The following is a 19,096-nucleotide window of genomic DNA, read 5'->3' as shown; positions in this document are numbered from 1 at the left end:
CCCTACTCATTCTTTGTTCACAATGTACAAGTCGCTGACTATGACGAAAGAATGTCATCATGTCGTGGGTCGCTGGCCAGCCGTTCGGGTCCAACTCGAGGCATTTCATTGTCAATATGGACCTCAACTCAACAGTATGGTCTCCATGGGCGTGGAGAGACGACCTTGAGGATAGTGGTTTATCGGCACGGAACGACAAATTCCAGCCAAAGCCACTGGCATACACGCCAAGCTTTGGCGCGCATCTGTTCTGGTACAAAGGCCGGCCCATTTTCTTCAGAAGAGACAAGGACAACCAGCAACCGAATTCCCTCTCGAATATGAAACGCGAGGAGATTAGTCTCTGGTGTTTTGGATACAGTCCGGCCATCCTGAAAGATCTGCTTGACGAAGCCCACAAGGAGTATCTTAGGATGGACGATAACAAGACCATGATCTACCGCGCAAACCTGCAGCCACGGTCGGAACCCACGTGGCAGCGATGCATGGCAAGAGAGCCAAGACATTTTTCGACAATTGTCACTCGACCCGGTCTAAAGGAGTCCATCATCGACGACATCACGGACTATTTGTCGCCCGAGACTCGGATGTGGTACACAGACTGTGGCATCCCATGGAGGCGAGGATACCTATTTGCTGGTCCCCCAGGCACCGGCAAGTCGTCATTATCATTTGCTCTTGCGGGCCATTTCAAGTTGCGTATATACACAGTCAGCCTAAGCTCGTCAAACGCATCTGAAGAGAACTTGGCGTCGCTGTTTACGCAGCTCCCTCAGGTCTGCATCGTTCTCTTTGAGGACATCGACGCCGCCGGTCTCACTTCAACTAGAGACCCTGCTGCCGAGAAGAGCGGGCGCAAGTCTTCTGGGAAAGGAAAACTGTCCTTGTCCGGACTGCTGAACTTACTGGACGGTGTTGCCAGTCAGGAAGGTCGTATCCTGATCATGTCCACCAATCACGTCGAGAATTTAGATAAAGCGCTTATCAGACCCGGCCGCGTAGACATGACTGTTCACTTCACCTCCGCAGATACCCAGATTACGGCAGCAATCTTCAGAACTGTTTTCGCATCATTGGACAAGACAGCCAAGGAGGAACGGTTGATTCATGGCGAACGAAAACCTCGGGAAGCTTCGGCTAGGATTCAGGAGCTCTCAGAGCAGTTTGCTGCCAAGATACCTTCGGGCGAGTTCAGTCCGGCTGAGGTCCAGGGGTATTTGATCAAGCACAAGAGGCAGCCGGAAGTCGCTGTTTCTTGCGCCGAGGAATGGGTGCACGCTATGAGACTGGAGAAGGCAGCTAGCAAGACTACGGCAGTTGTTACTGATGAGGGGGAGGAGGAAAGCAGTGCCCAGAACACGGGCGAAGGTAGTTCCGATGAGGAATCAGATGCCTGAAGATAATGGGGAGTTGTACCCTTGAACAGCCGCTCCTTATCTTTGCCTACATGTATTTTAGACCATTCTACAGCATGTTCTCATCCGTCTTTAACCAGAAGTATTGTATACTTTCCTTCCACACTCCCGACATTTTGGTGTTCAGGTCCGGGCATGGAGCCCAGACACAGCCGATCCACCAGCATGGTAGTAGACCCGGACGTTTGCCTAAGCAATATGTCCTCCCTCTTGTCCTTGGACCCAGCTATGCAGCATTATTGTCATTATCCTCTTTTACTGGTGGGGTATTCGTGAAGGCTGCACTCGGTTGTTGCTAGCTGCATACCTACCGACCCAAGCCGAGAAAGGCCACTGTTTGTTCCTACACCAACATACCTCGTCTTGCGCCAAAAAGAGACATTTTGTTTCTTTCGGATTCAGTTTGACCTCATTCATAGCACCAAAAGTCAAAGCAATCTCTTAGGAGGTTACACTTCCCCGCATTTCATTTCGCCAGATCTTGATCTCAATCTACCGTATTCCCGTATATCGTACGTATACCGTAACCCCAGTTTTCCTCGGCACATACGGGGCCTCCGACGGGCCCGATGTTGATCTTCAATACGGATGGAGGAAAACCTTCAACAGGACTAGTATTAGCTTCCTATAAGTATGAGGAGAACAGTTCGTTGGCAGAATCTAGATATCTGGCTCCGACACGCTCAGTCCAGTCCACCACAAAGCTCGCGGTCGCAGTTATCTCACTCCATCATGTTGTCGACACATCTGGTCGTGGGATTGAGCGCCTGTCTTGTCGGTGCGCAGTCCATTCCATCGCCTCCTGCACCCGAAGCATTCCAGATCTTGGAACTTCCTCTGCCACCAGTTGCACCTAGCGCGGATGAAGGTGCCTGCACAACCAACATCAATCCTCATGGCACCGGCTGCATTGCCAAGGCAGTAGGCGAATTCCAAGCTGGCGATTTCACTCCTGATGGCGATCATATCATCGCCAACGTGGAGTTTGTCGGGGCTGCAGCTGGAAGCATTTATACCGGCGAGCAGCTCATCCTCATCAAGGCCGACGGCACAAATTTCACCAACGGCGACCCCTGGAAGTGCATCAGTTGCGGTGTACCTGCAGCCAACACCATCTCTCTGGACGCCCAACGAGACTATCCTCATGTCTTTCGTAGCGGTACCAAGGCTCTCTGGGGTCACAACATTCTCGACTGCCGGGGTGAGCTCCTTCAAAGCAACACTTGCACCCCTAACAACACCCATATTTACCCGATTCACTGGAACACCGCGGCCGATGGGTCAGGCAAGGGTGGGAGCCCACGCGAACTCCGTCTGCATCCGGACGATGTCCACATGGGCTGGAGCTCCTTCACCAATGACGGCGGACAGTTCGCCTACTTTGGCCGCCTCGAATTCAACGCCGCACCAACTGTCGGCGAACCTCTGGCTCCACGCTACGACCTGGTAGACGTGAACCTCCTCGTCGACCCAACTCGCTTCGAACCTTACACTGTAAACGGAACCGAGCTGACTATCCATGATGACTCCATCAACGTCGGCGAGCTCCGTGGATTCAGCGGCAACGGCGAGGAGATCACTTACATCGCTAACCCGCGCGAGTCGACAAACATCGACCTTTTTGCGGTGCACCTCGAGACGGGCGCTGTCCGAAGATTGACCAGCCACCCCGAGTACGCCGATCCCATGGCCTTCTCAGCCGACAACGACTGGTTCATCGCCATGGACACCCGCGGCTCCGATCGCCAGATGTGGATGTCGGGCATGCGCGGCGTTCCTCCCCTCATCGACCTCGTCGCCGTGACGGTTGCATCGTCCACGCGCAACAACGGCCCACGCCGCTTCTTCCAGCCCATTCTGATCGACCGCTACGGCGATCGCGGGGATTATTACGGTCAGCAGGTCAATGCTGCAGGTGACGGCAGCAATGGCGCCATCAACGATCCCAACTGGAACGGCAGAGCTGACCCAGCTTTCTCCCTGGATGGCACCAAGATCGTCTACTGGCAGGCCCTCGTCGTTTCCCCCTCATGTGGCGGGGAGAACCCCCTGCCCTGCCCCGAGTCCACTGCCCAGGGCGGACGAGAGTACCGCATCATGCTTGCCCACCGCACCGGTCGCGAAGCCACCACGCCTGCGCCGGTGTACAAGGTTCCCGACGAGATTCCTTGGGCCACCCCTTTCCCACCAGGCTCAACTGTTCCAGCACAGTTCACAGTGCCCCCTGGCAACTACACCCTCAAAGGCAAAGTCTCCGGCGTTGCTGATGTGAGCATCACCCCCGATGCGAATAGCGTGAGTGGCTTGGGCAGCGTGTCGGTCAACTACACGAACTACTCAGACGACGGTGATCACATCTTGAACGGACACGAGGATGTGACGGTCAAGATTTTGCTGCCGAACTTTTGGACTAACCAAGTGGACTGGGTATCTGATATTGTCCAGACAGGTGTTGTGAATGCGACCAAGAAGACGGGGCCGGGCGGCTTTCATTTGATCATTGATGCGGAGCTCAATGTCTTCAACGCTAACGGCACTTTGACTACGACCATTGATGGTGAGGAATACAATCAGCCTGCAAATGGAACATGAAATCGGTTTGAGCGATTCTTCGATCGGGGATGACTCTTCCAATCTCATATCATAGGTGGAATCTTGTAAATACATGCGCATTCATCAATACACTTCATTATACCAGTCATATGTGACTCTCCTATTGATTTACCCTGTTCCAGAATCACGATACTGATATTTTTCACTTCCTGGCCTGCCCCTTCGTCACTTTGTGTTGCTCACTATGCATCTTCTGGCGTGACAGTTTAGAACGGTCTCACAGGAGAGTATTGTGATCTACCATCAAACCATACCTAGCCTGCCTCCAGGGCAACCTACGGTACAAGTCGTTCTTTAGCGTCTCTATTGTTTTTGGTTTTTATCTTTTTCTTTTCGCCGCTTCCTCGCATCGCTTACGAGGCTTCGGTCAAATTTCTGCCGAAAGGAGCTTTCCGGCACACCAGACTTCCATGCCCACCATAAGAAGCTATCATTTACTTTCCCAAACTAATTCTGTAAGGAAAGTTCCACCGTCATCACATATAAGTAGCTTGTTAGTTGTATCACGAACGTTCGGGGTCTGAGTCGAGGCCGAGGGCCAATGAGAAGCGTCTGTGTACGGGATACGGCGTACGCGAGAGGCGTACGTTCCTTCCGGCAAGTGGAGTATCTGTGTGTGGTGCTTTGTTAACCGATGTAGGGACTGCCCCCTTGCCAACAAGTAGAAGCCGAGCATGATTGTTGACAGACCCCGCAATAACGAAATCCTTTTGGCTGGCACATTCCTCTTGATAGAGTCTAGCCAACAGCCCATGTGTTCCCCATACTCTGGTCGCTTGCGGGGTCCCCACCCCCAGATCGTCCATGATATAGCCTCGGGGTTGGAAAGAATCCGGGGATAGTGGCCACGGGACCGACAGCGAGGCTCTCTCGTAAACAGCCAAATGTCGGACGATTTGGTACCAACAAGCCGGAACGGCTGATCAGAATGAAATTCTACGGTGGCCCAGACAAACGCCTCCTCGGCGCATTTCGGCGGTTTCGCACTAAGGCAGGCCGACGAGCATCGTACAAGATAGACATAAATACCACCAAGTCAGCTACCACAGAATTCGGACGATTCCATAGCGCAGCTCCAGGTACTTCTTGAAATTTTGTCGTTCAACATGACGTCCTCCCACCCGAACACGGAGAAACCGACAGATGCGGTGGACTACATCGAAGACCCAACGGATAACGGCTTCAAGAAGGGAGATGCTGCCGTCGACGCCGCCCTCCGAGGCCAAACCGTCTCCGGCTACGAGTTGCTATCCATCTGGGAGACTGCGAAACTCTTCAAAGTCGCAACCATCTCATGCTTCGCCGCGGCCTTCAGCGCAGCCACGGACGGCTATCAAATCGGGCAAGTCCCCTCCCCTTCCAACCACCACACACCAACATCTTCAACCCGCTGACATCCATCCTACAATCAGCATGAACGCTGGCATAGTCGCCAACAAAGGCTTCGTCCGCCAATTCGCCACCCTAACCGACCCCACCGGCAAACCCTACCTCGACGCCCCGATCCTCTCTGGCTGGAGCTCCATCATGTCCGTCGGCCAGGTCATCGGCATGACCACGATCCCCTTCGTATCTTCCCGCCTCGGCCGCAAAGCCGCCATGTACACCCTCTGGCTCGTCCTCGCAAGCAGCGTCCTCGCCGAGAGCCTCGCGCGCAGCTGGCCCGTCTGGCTCGTCGGCAAGCTGCTCGCGGGCATAGGTGTCGGGTGTCTGCAGTCGACGCTGCCCATCTACATCGCCGAGGTCGCGCCCGTCCGGATTAGGGGCGGGTTATTGATGTGTTACTCCTTCTGGTGGACCGTCGGCACGTTCTGCGCGCATGTAGCGCTGCAGAGTTTGAATAAGGCGGACGCGTATAACTATCTGAAGCCGATTTACACGCAGTGGGCGCAGATTGGGCTCATGCTGCTCATTTTCGTGTTTCTTCCTGAGTCGCCTGCATGGTGCGTTACGAGCGGCCACGAGGAGCGCGCAAAGAAGTGCCTCGTCTGGTTGAACCGCGGCGTTCAAAACTTCAATCTCGAACAGCAGTATCAAGCCCTCCTCATGACACTCGAGCACGAACGCGCCGTGGCGGCTGCTCAAAGGAGGGAGAAGTGGCATGCGATCTTCCGGGGCACTGACGGCATCAGAACGCTGGTCTCGTTATGGACTAACATGTCACAGCAGTTCATCGGACTGACCCTCTTTGCGACATTTGGCACGTACTTTTTCCAGCAGGCCGGGCTACAGGATCCATTCCTAATCAAAGCAATCACGTCGTCAATCAACATTGTCACTATTATCGTCACAATCTTCTCGGCTGATCGTCTGGGGAGGCGGTGGATCGGCTGTGGGGGCATTACGGTTTGCTGGATGTCGTGCGTGGTCATTGGCATCATGGGTGTCGTCAGGGAGACTAACGCGACGACGTATGTTTTTGTGCTGTTCGCTTGCTTCTGGAGTAAGTGATCACCGTGTTCATTGTTAATATCTGATGCGAGATCTTCCGATACTAACACTGGACCCCACCCGGCAGACATCGGCATGACGGCCAGCGGCGCGGCCGGGTGGGGCTTCATCGGCGAGATCTCGTCCCAGCGACTCCGCCCGTACACGGCCGGCTTCGGCGCCGCCTGCAGCTGCGTCATCGGCATCGTGATGAACGTGTTGGTCCCGTACATGGTCAACGCTAACAAGTGGAACTGGGGATACAAGACGGGCTGGTTCTACGCCGGGGTTGGGCTGCCCTTCACCATCGGCATGTGGCTGCTCATCCCGGACACCGCTGGGTAAGTTTGACCTTACAAGCGACTGCTGAAGTTGCAAAATCAACATACTGATGCTGGTGTGTATAGACGTTCTGCCGCTGAGTTAGACGAGTTATTCGAGCGGAAAATCAAGCCGTGGCGGTTCCACAAGACACAGACGGCCACGCAGAACCTGGTCAACTTGCAGAAGTCGGAGCAGCAGTAGATGCGCTTTGGGTCCTTACGTTCGCAATATACCGAGCTTCTCGGACTCTTACTCTTAATCAAGTTCTCACACAAACCATCTTTGTCATTTGTCCAAAGCGCTCACTCGCATTACTACGTCTCCCAGCCCACTCTGGACCGCCACCTCGGCGGGACCGTTGTTGCCGGCTTCCGGCTGCCGAAATTACCGCCAGGTAGTGCTCCGTGAGGCCGTAATGCCGACTTTGCCGGCCGCGATAAGCTTATGGCCTTCTTTGCCCCCCAATCCCCCTATTCGACCGACATTGCGCAATCACTAGAAGGCAGTAGTATGGTGGAATATTGACTTGCAGAAGGCCCGCCAAGAAATAACCTTCGTGGACCGTTCTGATCATGCATAACCAGTAGTCTGAAAGCTTCTCACTTTATTGAAGGTTATTGCATATCGTGGGCAAAGCTTAGCTCAACGTTGTGGTCTGCGATTCCGGAGTGCATCGGGTATGCAATGCGTGTTGCCGTTGTGCTCTTCTCGTGTCTGTCATTGTGGCTGCAGCCAAAAACCTTCACGTCCGCAGGCTCGTTCTTGAGGAACCAGCGGCGCTGGCTACGAAAACCAAAAGGCCCTGCCACCGCATTTTCCGAGCCCAATTGGCCCATTCGGCGGTTGTCGTGAATTGATTAAGACACGCACCACGACTGATCAAATCATGCCGCTTATCCACACTCGGTATTCCGACATGAAGTCACCAACACGCCAACGCCTTCGAAATGTTGAACAGGTTATGAGACCGGACCAAAAACATTGTTTCCCCGCTCGATTCGTCGAAAGACAGAACACCCCGGAGGCAATCAATCTATCGCCGCAGGACCGGGCGCTTACCGCAGGGGACGCGGGAGAGTTTCCCGTTTCCTCCAGTCACTTACATTGAAACATCACCGCAACCACCTGAATCCGACAGGCGCCTCTCAATCAATATAATCGGCTTCCCGCTGCCGTTCTCCGCGGACATGCACCTCGAGAAGCATCTAGCTGTTTTCGTGCAAACTATCCCGAACACGCAATCGCTGCACGTCCTAAGTAATTTTCACCCGCGATCACCAAGAAATCGGCGGTGGGGTCAAGGGGCAGGTGCGGAGGCCAAGCTTTTGTGTCATGTAGCGGGCAGACGACGTAAACAAGGGGCAGCGCATGCACGCGAACAGGAACAGGAACACCGCAGAAGTGATCGGGGGAAGCCGACCACACTGCACCAACAACCCGTGCCGATGGCCGATAGGCCTCGCTTGTCCACCCCGGCCTCCGTCACAGATATAGCGGTCAGAAGCCGAGTGTTCCTCCATCCCGGGAAAGAAAAACCAGATCGCAATGGATCCCGGGATCGAGTCATATCGTGTTGGTGGGGAGGGGAGGGGGGCCGTGGGGCCGGGTTGCTGGGCCGCATGCGTGCAGGAATCCATGGAAGATGGGTGTCCACAGTTCGGATGAGAGGTCTTGATATTCGAAAAAGAATTGTAGATGCGAATTGGCGCGATGATGGCATGATTCTGGTCTGTCGATGGCTGCACCTGAGATAGATTGTGTCCAAATTCAGAATTGCGGCGCCTAAGCCGTGACCCGTAGAAACATGTTGCAACAGAACTTGTAAACCCTTTTGGATATGAACGGGCACACACAGTGAAGCAATGTTCTACTAGCCCAATTCTCTAAACAAGTTGGCGGTAATATGAGAGGAAAGAGCCTTCATGTATAGCATCTCACTATCACTAGTCAACTGAAAAGCAGGTACTGGGTAGTAGTAAACTGCTGTAGAGTGACCTTTTCATACATACCTAAAAGTCTAAACCAGATAAAAATACACAGCTAAACAGCAAGCTTGAACGGCAAAGCATATTCATACACAAACAAATAAGTCCTCTCACATTCACCCACCCCTCGCCCGCCCGCGCCCGTCGCCAGTCGGCACAATGCTCACCCTCCCATACTTATCCACCACCGGCGCCGTGCCCGCCGCGCAGAAGTACCCGCGACTAGAATCGTGCTCCCTATCAAACCCCTCCGGGCCCCAGCGCGCCTCCATCTCCTCACGGGTCTCGTTCTTCGGCTTGCCGTCACGGATGCGCAGCTTCTCGAAGAACACGTACGCCGCGTAGAAGACGCTGCTCGTGTTGCCGGCCGTGGGGCCCTTCTTGGCCAGGAAGTTGGTCAGCAGGTTGCCCGCGATCTTGTGCTCCGAGTCGGCGCCGTAGGCGGCCTTGACGCAGGCGCGCAGGAAAGCCGCCTTGGTGACGCCCGGCTTGCGCAGGTGCGCGTTGATCTTGGTGCGCACCGTCTGGCAGCTGTCGTAGATGGGGACGGAGATGTCGTCGTCGCCGGGGAGGGCGATGCCGGAGAGGTCGGGGAGGGGATCGTCGTCCTTCTTCTTGGTGGTGGTGGCCTTCTTAGGGGCAGGCGCATCATCGGAGGCCTCGACTGCGTCGGACTTGCGCTTGCGGGACTTGGGAGCTGGCTGTGGGAGTGGTTCACGATGCTAGTTGTGGTGTGCGATGATGTCACTGGGCGCGTCGCGGGTTCTAGACGCGTCTTATTTTTGGGTGGAAGAGTAAGACGGCTTGCTTAGCCGCTGAGGCTTGCAGACTTGCATAACCGCTGGGCTACATGGCAAATTTCACAATGATCTGATGGCGATTTGATTGATGCAGATAAGATGCAAAGAGATATTCGCGGTTGCGTACCTTTGCGGCATCAGCAACACTGTTGGGCGCCGTTACGCGATTCGCGTCGGCCTCGGCCAGCGGCGTTGCGGCAGCAGCTTTCTTGGGCGGCATGACGGATGAGATTAATTATGGGACGGGTTCAATTGGGGACGTAAGACGGGAAGAGTCCGGTGGTTCGGCTCCGGTGGTACGGCAACGAGTTGGTGAGCTGGTTCTGGAAAGGCAACGATGTCTGTGTGTGTGTGTTCACGAGAAAGGGATCCCCATCTTCACGTTACGAACAGGCCGGAAAGCGGTACGAAAATGCGACAGAGCACCAGTCGCGTCGAGGGGTCTCGAATGCGGTAAGTGGCTCCCGACGTGGGAGCCGATTCGACTGACCGCAACGTCATCGGTAAACAAGGCTTTCCCCCTGTGTACTCAGTACTGTACCTGTGTATATTTCACGGCACTCTACAGATCATGTTGTGTGCTCGTCGCCCCTTGTAAGCTTCTCTCAAGGATTCTCTGTGGTGGACTCATGGAAAACACCAGAAAAGGCCTAAAAGGGTAAAAAATTCGGGACAATGTGGGAGGTCACGGCTGGGAGCCCTGGTTCCCGCACCATACCTGGAGGGATTGCAAATTTGCTCCAGCCTCCATCAGCCTGCTGTGCCTTTCAATTGCCGTCCTGAGAGAGGCAAGGAAAAAGATGGCGATGCCGTGCAGGCGGAATAGATTGCGAGATAGATTGGCCCAGGAGGTGTTCGCTGCCAAGAGTTGATGAGTTGAGGGTCCCCGAGGGTGGAGGAGTCGGTTTCAGGGCGTGCAAAATCTGGGTCAGGGGCTGCTTACCTGCGCTCTCTGCCTCTCTCAGAGCATTCAGCGCATTGGAATCGGGGTGAGAGAGACAATGTGTGGGCATGTCGGTGAGGTGTCCCCCTGCATTTGGACTCTTCCTTACGGATACCCCTGAACAGTTCTTCCCCTGCCTCTCTCCACAGCGGACATGACGACCCAAAGGAACGGCCACAGGGCAGGCATCATCAGGGAAGGCCAGGGGCCATTATCCATGGGTTCAGGGATGATGTTCCCCCGATGAATCTTCCATAGCTGAATTCAGGGCAGAGGGCAACGCGGAAAGAAGGTGTTGGTCCGGGCAGACACAGAGTTGCGGCTGCTGGGCGATCCCCAAAATTTCTGCCCCCAAGGATGGGTCCCGTCAGCTTTACCCCTGAACCACACTTTGGACATGATGAAGGAGAACCGTCACCAGCACCACTTTCTCTGCAGAGAGCGGCACAAATCACGCACAAATCTCTGCTTAACCCTTGAACCCCGTGCAGCAACGATCGAGACCGCTGCCACACAGAGTTGCGGATAGATTAACCTACAGCTCCCCTTCCGAGGCTAAGCAATAGCGCGAGGCCACCGTCCGCATCAGCATCCCGAACCTGGCAGCTCGTACGTACTAGGTGCTACGGACACCTGCATCTTCATTGCGGCACAGCAAGTGAGGCATCGATGCCACGAGTTCGCCCCCCTTCGACTCCATCTTCGTCGAAGCCTACTAAGTGACCAGCGTCTCCATTGAATCTCCTCAACCATGGTCGAACCCATCAGGCCAAGACGGCAACCGGTATTGCTCAGCCAGGGCTCTGGCTCTGGCTCTCCATCACAGCACCAACGGCTTCCGCATCGAGCCTCTTGGCCAGATCCGCTGCTTCGAGAACAGACACTCTTGGATTTGGGGGAATTGAATGAACGCCAAGCGCTGCCATGATCCTTCCAGCCTGGGCAAACAAGGCCCAGAAAAGCCCTAAGGAAATGAAAAAATAAAGCACTGTCAGCACATCCTCATCCGGACAGAGGAGCAGTCCCCTCAGTTCATCTCACGAACCGCAGACGTGGCGTCTCTCCACCCGGCGTTTGCTTCTTCTGGTTTGCTTCCTTTTATTGGCAATGTACCCGCCCGCCTTTTCGGACTCGTCACCCAGTCGCGCTCAGCATCCTGTAAATGTTCTCCAGTCAAATCGGATATCGGCTTCACTGGAACCATCTAGACCAGGCACACACACAGGCGGGTGGCCAACTTGGCAGGGCTCAGTGAATCCTCCAGTCATCCATCAGTCAGGCTGCGCTCTGCAGGCATCCAGGCGCGCGCGCTGTCATTGTCTCATCCTCAGTCATCCCGCTGCCAAACCGGGCACCGCCCTGTACGAGTTTTCCATGGCAGTGCGGCGTATGCTGACATGCAGCAGCAGCTTCAAACAGAAGCAAACATGGACTGAGAGGCCGCTGAAGCGCTGAGATGAACCGCCCAAACTGCAGTCATCCTTGATCGCATCCATCTTCCTCATCCCAGCCCAGCCCTTTGCCGCCAACATCACTTCATTTCTTCTGCTCACAGTGGCATCCGCTTGCTTGGCCGTTGTTTGTTATTGTTGATCCAGGAAGCCATGCCCTGAGTCCGCCTCTCTCTGTCTTTCTTAGTGTGCAGTCCGCTTCAACCTGCCGTGCATCGGTCTCTGAGTCCGGCCGTCGTCGCCTAGATTATCGAGGGCCTGATCACCATAACCGTTGCAACTATGATTTTCCCTCCGCCTTACCTCCCCCCTTTTACGCTGCAACTCCAAGCCACCACCGCGCCATTGCCGTGCGCCGTCGAAGCGAACGACAAGTCCGCCTGCCGCGTAGCATCTCACCATTCTGGGCCGCCTTAAAGCTGGGCCCGGCTAGTATGTAGGTATCTCCTCGGCGTGCCTACACTACCGGGCTGGACTGCGACCTAAACCCTGCACGTCGGGATGCTACCCAGGTCGTCACCACCTTTCATTTACGCTGAAACGGCTTGATCTCGCGATAGCTGCCCAGCATGGCCAGTATCCCCGCTTGTTTTCCCGCCCTGTGGCCTATGGGCATCTTTCCAGCCGCGATGGCCTCGTCTCGGCCGCAGCTACGATCCCAGATCCCAGCTCCATTCATCCCAACCCCACCACCTCTCCCTCCTTGTCGTTCTGGAAATGCAGGGGTTCCCGTCTCCTGGCTTTCAACGACGAACCCCGCTTCGAGACATTCTTTCCACCAACCCACTGCATCACCACCATGGCTCCTCACTGCACACTGCGGAGAGAAGAAAACTGTGCCTGTCATTCTGCCCACCGCCTTGCGCCGCTGGGCCACCTGGATTTGCGCAGGGGCTCCTTGGAAGCCATGGCACTCCCCTGGGGGGGGGGGAGCCAACCTCCGTGATCATTGATGGACGAAGATGGGGCCGCGGTGGTGCCCTGCCAGCATGTATGTCGACATGGGATGAGCGATGGCGCCGTCTCCTGATGGTCCCGCTCGAAATTGTCCTGCAGCCACGCTTACGCAGGCGGCCGGTCCCACGGACGACGACGACGACGACGACCTACGAACCGGGAGGGTAGGCAGGCAGACGCTAGGTATTGGCGCCGGTGGATTATGGTTTCTGTGGTTCCCTCTTCCTCATCTCGAGATATAAGTCTCCCGTCTCGTCGCCCTCAACCTTCATTTCTCTCTCTCTCCTCCTCACCCATCAGGCTCATCCGCTGCTTTCCATTCCCACACTCTTTCCCTGCTTTTACAGCACCTTTCTTTCATTTTTGAAAATCATTCACTCACTTCATTGACTGAAGTTCATTGTTCGACTTGAAGTCTTTCCACTCACTCACTCCACATCAACCATCCCAACTTTTGGAAACCCCAGCCAACCAAACACAACCATCAAAATGCCTTCCTTCAAGACCTCCGCCGTTGTCTCCGCCCTCGCCGGCGCCGCCTCCGTTCTCGGCCACGGCCACGTCAACTACTTCACCGTCGACGGTAAGGAGTTCCAGGGCTACGACGTCACATCCTACCCCTACATGGCCAGCCCCCCCGAGGTCTACGGATGGTCCGCGACCAACACCGACAACGGCTTCGTCGACCCCTCCTCCTACGCCTCCGGCGACATCATCTGCCACAAGGGCGCCAAGAACGCTGCCCTGACCGCCACCGCCGCCGCCGGCGCCACCGTCAAGTTCTTCTGGAACACCTGGCCCGAGTCTCACAAGGGCCCCGTCATCGACTACCTCGCCCCCTGCGGTGACGACTGCGCGACCGTCGACAAGGCCACCCTCGAGTTCTTCAAGGTTGCCCAGAAGGGCCTCGAGGACCCCTCCGCCGCCAACAACGGCGAGTGGGCCACCGACGAGCTCATCGCCAACAACAACACCTGGACTGTCAAGATCCCCGAGGACGTCAAGCCCGGCAAGTACGTCTGGCGCCACGAGATCATCGCCCTGCACTCCGCCGGCCAGGAGAACGGCGCTCAGAACTACCCCCAGTGCTTCAACATCGAGATCACCGGCTCCGGCTCTGAGGCCCCCGCCGGCACCCTCGGCACTGCCCTCTACAAGGCCTCCGACGCCGGCATCCTGATCTCCATCTACAACTCCCTCAAGTCCTACGTCATCCCCGGCCCTGAGCTCGACTCCAAGTTCGGCAGCACCGACGGCTCTTCCTCCGGTGGCTCTACCGGCGCTGCTTCCTCTGCTGCCCCTGCCGCCACCACCTCCGCTGCCGCCGCCGCTTCCTCCGCCCCGGCTGCTGTTACCTCCGCTCCCGCGGCTGCCACCACCTCCGCTGCCGCTGAGGCCGTCTCCTCTGCCCCGGCTGCCACCTCTGCCGCCGCTGCCCAGCCCACCGGCAAGCCTTCTTGCGAGGAGAAGCGCCGCCGCCGCCTTGCGCGCCGCATGGCTCGCCAGCACAACGTCGTCCGCAACTAAATCTGCTCTCTGCTTTGAGACGGACTTAGGCACGACGATATGAGACAAACACTGCTTTGTTGGCGTTTTTCAATTGTACATATAGACAACACTTGTTGGGAAGCTTTTTTGGACAACAATGTGGAACTGTGGAAAAAACACGGCTTCAAGCCGTCCTTCTCTCTTGCTGCGGCGGTGCCGGGTGAGACGTATCTAGATGAATGGGAAGGGGCGGGCTGAATAGATTGGTCGTCCTGACATTACTTCAACTTTCTCTGATCTTTGCGATGATGTGATGCAGCAAATGTGACATGGTTTGGAGAGTTTGCGTGATCATCCCGCAGTTGCTAATCTTCAAGTTGCTCCACAACAATAGTTGGTATCATCGCTACCGAAACATGAGCGTAAACTCCCCTTAGTAAGACACAACAACAGGAGAGAGAACAATACTTGGGTAGATTGAATATTCGCCAGCATCTTCGGATTATCCTTCGCTTGGCAGCAATCAAGCCGTAACGCCCTTATTTCCCATCCTGTTTCGATCCGTGCACGAGGGGAACGAATTGAAAGGATTCCGTAGCAAACAAGAAAGCCGTTACAAGCACCGGCAGCATTCCGTCGTCCGAACCCCATGACTCGGGTCGTTTCTCCGTCCGGCTTTGCCGACCGCCGGGAGTCATGAATTGCCCCATGCACTTAATGGCTTCCCCCGCTATATAATTCAACACAGCTCAGGAGGAAGCTTGACTTATTCAATTGAGTTGGCATGGATATATACCATGATGTTTGACGGGAACCCTCTCCGCACCGACGCAAGCCACACATGGCGTTCATTGCCAGCCTCACCAGCCACAGCCACTTATCAAGCCCGCCGTAAAGCCACACATGGATAGGATGCTTCTGTGGCTGGTGCTCAGTGGTATCTGAACCAAAACCTCCTGCACTCATCATTGGCTCTCCCACGCGATCCTCGCTTATCGCCCGGCATGAAAGAGGTTGCATGTCTTTTAGACATTGGTATTGATCAAGTCTTCGACCGCGGGAGACCAATCGCGGGGGTACGGCAGATCTTGGATTAGTTCTCTGGAATGCTGGGATTAATGCAAGCGAGGTGTGGCACGGCATTTGGTGCCTGGATAGAAGACATGATCATCTGTGTCCGCCTTTGAGGTCGTCATCGAACCGTACCGCTCTCGTGGATCTGGGGATATGCAGAATCTGTAGACGTCGATGAAGTCTGTGAAACATGATTCTTTCGAATCTAAGCCGGGAAACGGTGGTAGACGTTGTTCAAGCCTCCCAAACGGCGCGCGACCGTGCCACGAGGGTGATCATCCCATCCGAAACCTTCGCCCAAGCCATGCGTGGAGATTGAACCCTCACCAAACAACACGCCACGATAAGCCGTCAAACGCCTTCTTCCTAAATGTGTAAATTTGACGATTAAACACATGTGCTAGATCATCTCATCCTGTGTCTATTTTTGCTGTAACTATCAGTCCTAAGTGTTGGCCTCCTGCAAGCAAAAGCTGAGGGCATTTCCAGAATCTCAATCCGGGCCCCGCAAATCTGCAGGACGTGTAGCAGCCTTTCTGCTTCGAGGCATCCAAATGCATCTGCAACATACTTCCCGGGGGTGCAGCGGCATCTTATCAGGCTCTGCACGTCTTGGTCGTCATCACTCTTCTTTCCAACGGTAGTCCCAGCGTTTGAAGGCAGCAGATAAGACTATGATGGGCTGCTGTGCTGCAGATGCGACGGTCCTTATCTCTTGGCGGGTCCCCCCTTGTCTCCCCCGGGAACAACAACATCCCTTCCCCTCCCGGGTTGCCTTATCTACGGCAGCTCTGCGGCCACTCAAGAGGCACAATTGCCATCACCCAGAGCCATTTTTGTCCAGTGGGATGTTAGGACGGGCTTATTCAAACGGATTTACTAACAGGCATCTGGGGCAGTCATTGGGCGGCTCGCAATGCAGAAAAAGCTTGTCTGTTTTTGCGCATGTCTCCCTTTCGCGTGGGAGGATGGGATGAGCTGGGGTGAGAGTGTCGGAGGTTGTCCTTGCTGGCTTACCATGCAGTGAGGATCATCCAGATAAGAAAGTTGTATGTGAATTGATATATGTCTGGCGCTGTCCCGGTTACTTGGGTTTTATGGTTCGCGGGCTGTTTGCGGTGACTTTGTGTGATTTCGAGATACCCCCTTTTCCGGCGACTTGGCTATTTGGTTTCTTTCGGTCGCTCAATCGCATCTTCGTATTGTTTGAATCCAATCTTCAAGGCAAAGGCGAGTCGAGATGGCGGACTCCATCACCGAAAAGGAGAAGACGATCCCTCCGCCATCCGGGGAGCACGGAATCGGCAAAGCGACGCAGGAGGTCACAATCACAAAGGACGGCTTCAGCGTCCATCCCCAGCCCGTCCAAGATGATCCTCTCGACCCATTGAACTGGTCCGCCTTTCAGAAGAACAGCATCCTCGCTATCGTGATGGCTCTGTAAGTCCCTCACGCCTGAGACATTGGCCTATTCGCGACAGAGCTAATCCGACCCCAATCTTACAGCTACTTCATGTTCACCTACATCACAACGACAACAGTACCCTCCTTTCCTGAGCTCCAGGAGCAATACTCCCTCACCCTCGAGATGGTCAACTGGACCGTCGCCATCCCCGCCCTCGGCCTCGCCATTGGGCCCCTGATCTGGTCCTCGCCCGCCGACATCATCGGCCGTCGCCCCATCTTCATCCTGGGCACCCTCGTCGCCTTTGCATCCACCATCGGCGCCGCGAAGGCCAGCACCTACGGCGGGTACATGGCCGCGCGCCTCTTCCAGGGCCTCGGCGTCAGCCCCGCCGCGACCGTCGGCCTCGCCATCATCAACGACATGTTCTTCGAGCACGAGCGCGGGCAAAAGGTCGGCCTGTGGGTGCTGGCCATTGACCTCGGCCTACTCGCCGGACCGCTCATCGGCGGTTTTATTGATCTTGTCGACCACTATTGGATCCAGTGGCTGACGGCCATCTTCTTCGCCGTCATCCTGGCTGCGGAGCTGGCGTTCCTGCCCGAAACGCTCTACCCGCGCGACTACATGCTCTCCAAGACAAAGGGGCTCGTGCCGGCGACGGGTTTGGTGGATGAGAAAGCTTTGGAGACCGGCACCATGGGCGCCGATGCGGTCGAGATCCAGAGGACGAAGAAGCTGGCGTTCATCAACGTCAAGCCCGTGCCGGCGATGAAGCACCCCAAGCCGTGGGACTCCATCATCCGCTTTGGCAAGCTGTTCAAGTTCCCCGTCGTGCCCATCTCGACGGGCGTGTACTGCTTCGGGTGGTATTGGTGGGTGTTGTCCGTCATCACGATGATTCCTGTGGCGTACGTAGACTACTCTCCGCAGACTCAGGGGTAAGTTATGTTCTGTTGCAGGTCCTTGTCACTCAATTATACATATCTAACACATTGTCGTCTAGCCTCTTTTTCATCGGTCTCATTGTCGGAACCCTCATCTCCGAGATTTTCTTCTCCGGCAAGCTCAGCGACTGGCTCGTCATCAAGCTCGCCAAGCGCAATGATGGCATCAAGACGGCCGAGATGCGTCTCTGGCTCGCGTACCCCGCCGCCCTCCTCACGGCTATAGGCCTCATCATCTGGGGCGTCAGCATCGACAAGGGGTATCACTGGATGGTGGGCCAGGTCGCCTTTGCCTTGTGTAAGACACCACCCTCCCCAAAACAGCTACATGTGCATGCTGCTAACATTGTCTGTTCCCACAGTCGGCGCCGGAATCCAGATGGGCAACACCGCTATCTGCTCATACGTCGTCGACGCGTACCCGCTCCAGAGCATGGCGGTCATCACCTTCTACGCCGTCCTGCTGAACTTCAGCGCCTTCGTCGACCCCTTCTTCATCGCGCCGTGGGTTGACGGCGTGGGATACTCTTGGACGTTTGCGGGACACGGCATTATTACGATATTCTTCTGCATCCCCGCGCTGGCGGCGTTGCACTGGTTTGGCGGGTCTATTAGGCAGCGATGCGGCGAGCCGGACTGGGTGAACCCGGAGTATGACCATGACATTGTGCGGGAGACGTGAGAGTGGAGTTTAGAGATGATTAAATATAGAGAGATAGATACTAAATGTAATCAACAGCGATAATTGAGTGAGAACAATAACGATTGTGATGACCAAAATAGATTGAGTTGCCGCGTCTCTGGGAAAGAAAATGCCCGACGAGCCTAAATGGCCCGCGAGTCAACCCCGCGCGTCGTTTCAAGGTTTCGGCCAAAGCATGATGACCTTCAATACCTGGGCTCTCATAATCTGACCAGAAGAAACATCTCAAACTTGAAGGAAGACACAGGCGACAGTGGGATTTCCTCAAAAGGTCGTTAAATATGGCCTCGCCAGTTTTTCATGTTCGTGAGCATGCCATCTCATGCCCGAGACTCCCAAAAGCCAACGAGGTTGGACCTGCGTTCGTCCGATTAGCAGTCAAGCAGTACTCGCCGCGAACGGTCTCATCAGCGCATCGGGTAGCTGTCACGATTGTTGCTGCACATGCAAATGGATTTCCAAAGGTGAACACATCATACGTACGACCGCTCGACTCAGAAGCTCGATGCTAAAAGCACCAGGAACTCTATGAGCCCATGTGGTGTCATCTGGAACATCAAC

The 19,096-nt window shown here is 55.4% G+C and overlaps 6 protein-coding genes across 6 annotated transcripts; 5 read left to right on the top strand and 1 right to left on the bottom strand.

Annotated features, from left to right (window-relative positions):
- Positions 1-59: 59 nt before the first annotated feature.
- On the top strand, positions 60-1,397 carry bcsl1b-1 (putative mitochondrial chaperone BCS1-B; the record flags this gene model as incomplete). Its single annotated transcript, XM_036645374.1, has 1 exon — positions 60-1,397. The coding sequence occupies one exon, from the start codon at positions 60-62 to the stop codon at positions 1,395-1,397; it is 1,338 nt and encodes a 445-aa protein (XP_036489794.1).
- A 750-nt stretch (positions 1,398-2,147) lies between these two features.
- On the top strand, positions 2,148-4,007 carry CGCS363_v013524 (uncharacterized protein; the record flags this gene model as incomplete). The annotated part of the gene is made up of 1 exon (XM_036645373.1): positions 2,148-4,007. One exon carries the CDS (start codon positions 2,148-2,150, stop codon positions 4,005-4,007), a length of 1,860 nt encoding a protein of 619 aa, XP_036489795.1.
- Positions 4,008-5,134: 1,127 nt separating this feature from the next.
- Positions 5,135-6,983, top strand: fmqE-0 (MFS transporter fmqE; the record flags this gene model as incomplete). Its single annotated transcript, XM_036645372.1, has 4 exons — positions 5,135-5,271; positions 5,441-6,471; positions 6,547-6,799; positions 6,866-6,983. The coding sequence occupies 4 exons, from the start codon at positions 5,135-5,137 to the stop codon at positions 6,981-6,983; spliced, it is 1,539 nt and encodes a 512-aa protein (XP_036489800.1).
- Positions 6,984-8,883: 1,900 nt separating this feature from the next.
- CGCS363_v013522 (uncharacterized protein) lies at positions 8,884-9,787 on the bottom strand (the record flags this gene model as incomplete). Its single annotated transcript, XM_036645371.1, has 2 exons — positions 8,884-9,468; positions 9,695-9,787. The coding sequence occupies 2 exons, from the start codon at positions 9,785-9,787 to the stop codon at positions 8,884-8,886; spliced, it is 678 nt and encodes a 225-aa protein (XP_036489801.1).
- Positions 9,788-13,407: 3,620 nt separating this feature from the next.
- cel61a-1 (Endoglucanase-4) lies at positions 13,408-14,445 on the top strand (the record flags this gene model as incomplete). The annotated part of the gene is made up of 1 exon (XM_036645370.1): positions 13,408-14,445. One exon carries the CDS (start codon positions 13,408-13,410, stop codon positions 14,443-14,445), a length of 1,038 nt encoding a protein of 345 aa, XP_036489798.1.
- Positions 14,446-16,720: 2,275 nt separating this feature from the next.
- CGCS363_v013520 (putative MFS-type transporter) lies at positions 16,721-18,514 on the top strand (the record flags this gene model as incomplete). The annotated part of the gene is made up of 4 exons (XM_036645369.1): positions 16,721-16,920; positions 16,987-17,826; positions 17,892-18,130; positions 18,195-18,514. The coding sequence occupies 4 exons, from the start codon at positions 16,721-16,723 to the stop codon at positions 18,512-18,514; spliced, it is 1,599 nt and encodes a 532-aa protein (XP_036489799.1).
- Positions 18,515-19,096: the final 582 nt, after the last annotated feature.

This window comes from Colletotrichum siamense (assembly GCF_013390195.1).
Source record: "Colletotrichum siamense strain Cg363 chromosome Unknown KSG_Cg363_contig09, whole genome shotgun sequence".
In the NCBI taxonomy this organism is placed as follows: Eukaryota; Fungi; Ascomycota; class Sordariomycetes; order Glomerellales; family Glomerellaceae; genus Colletotrichum; species Colletotrichum siamense.
This window is presented reverse-complemented; position numbering and strand designations above follow the sequence as displayed.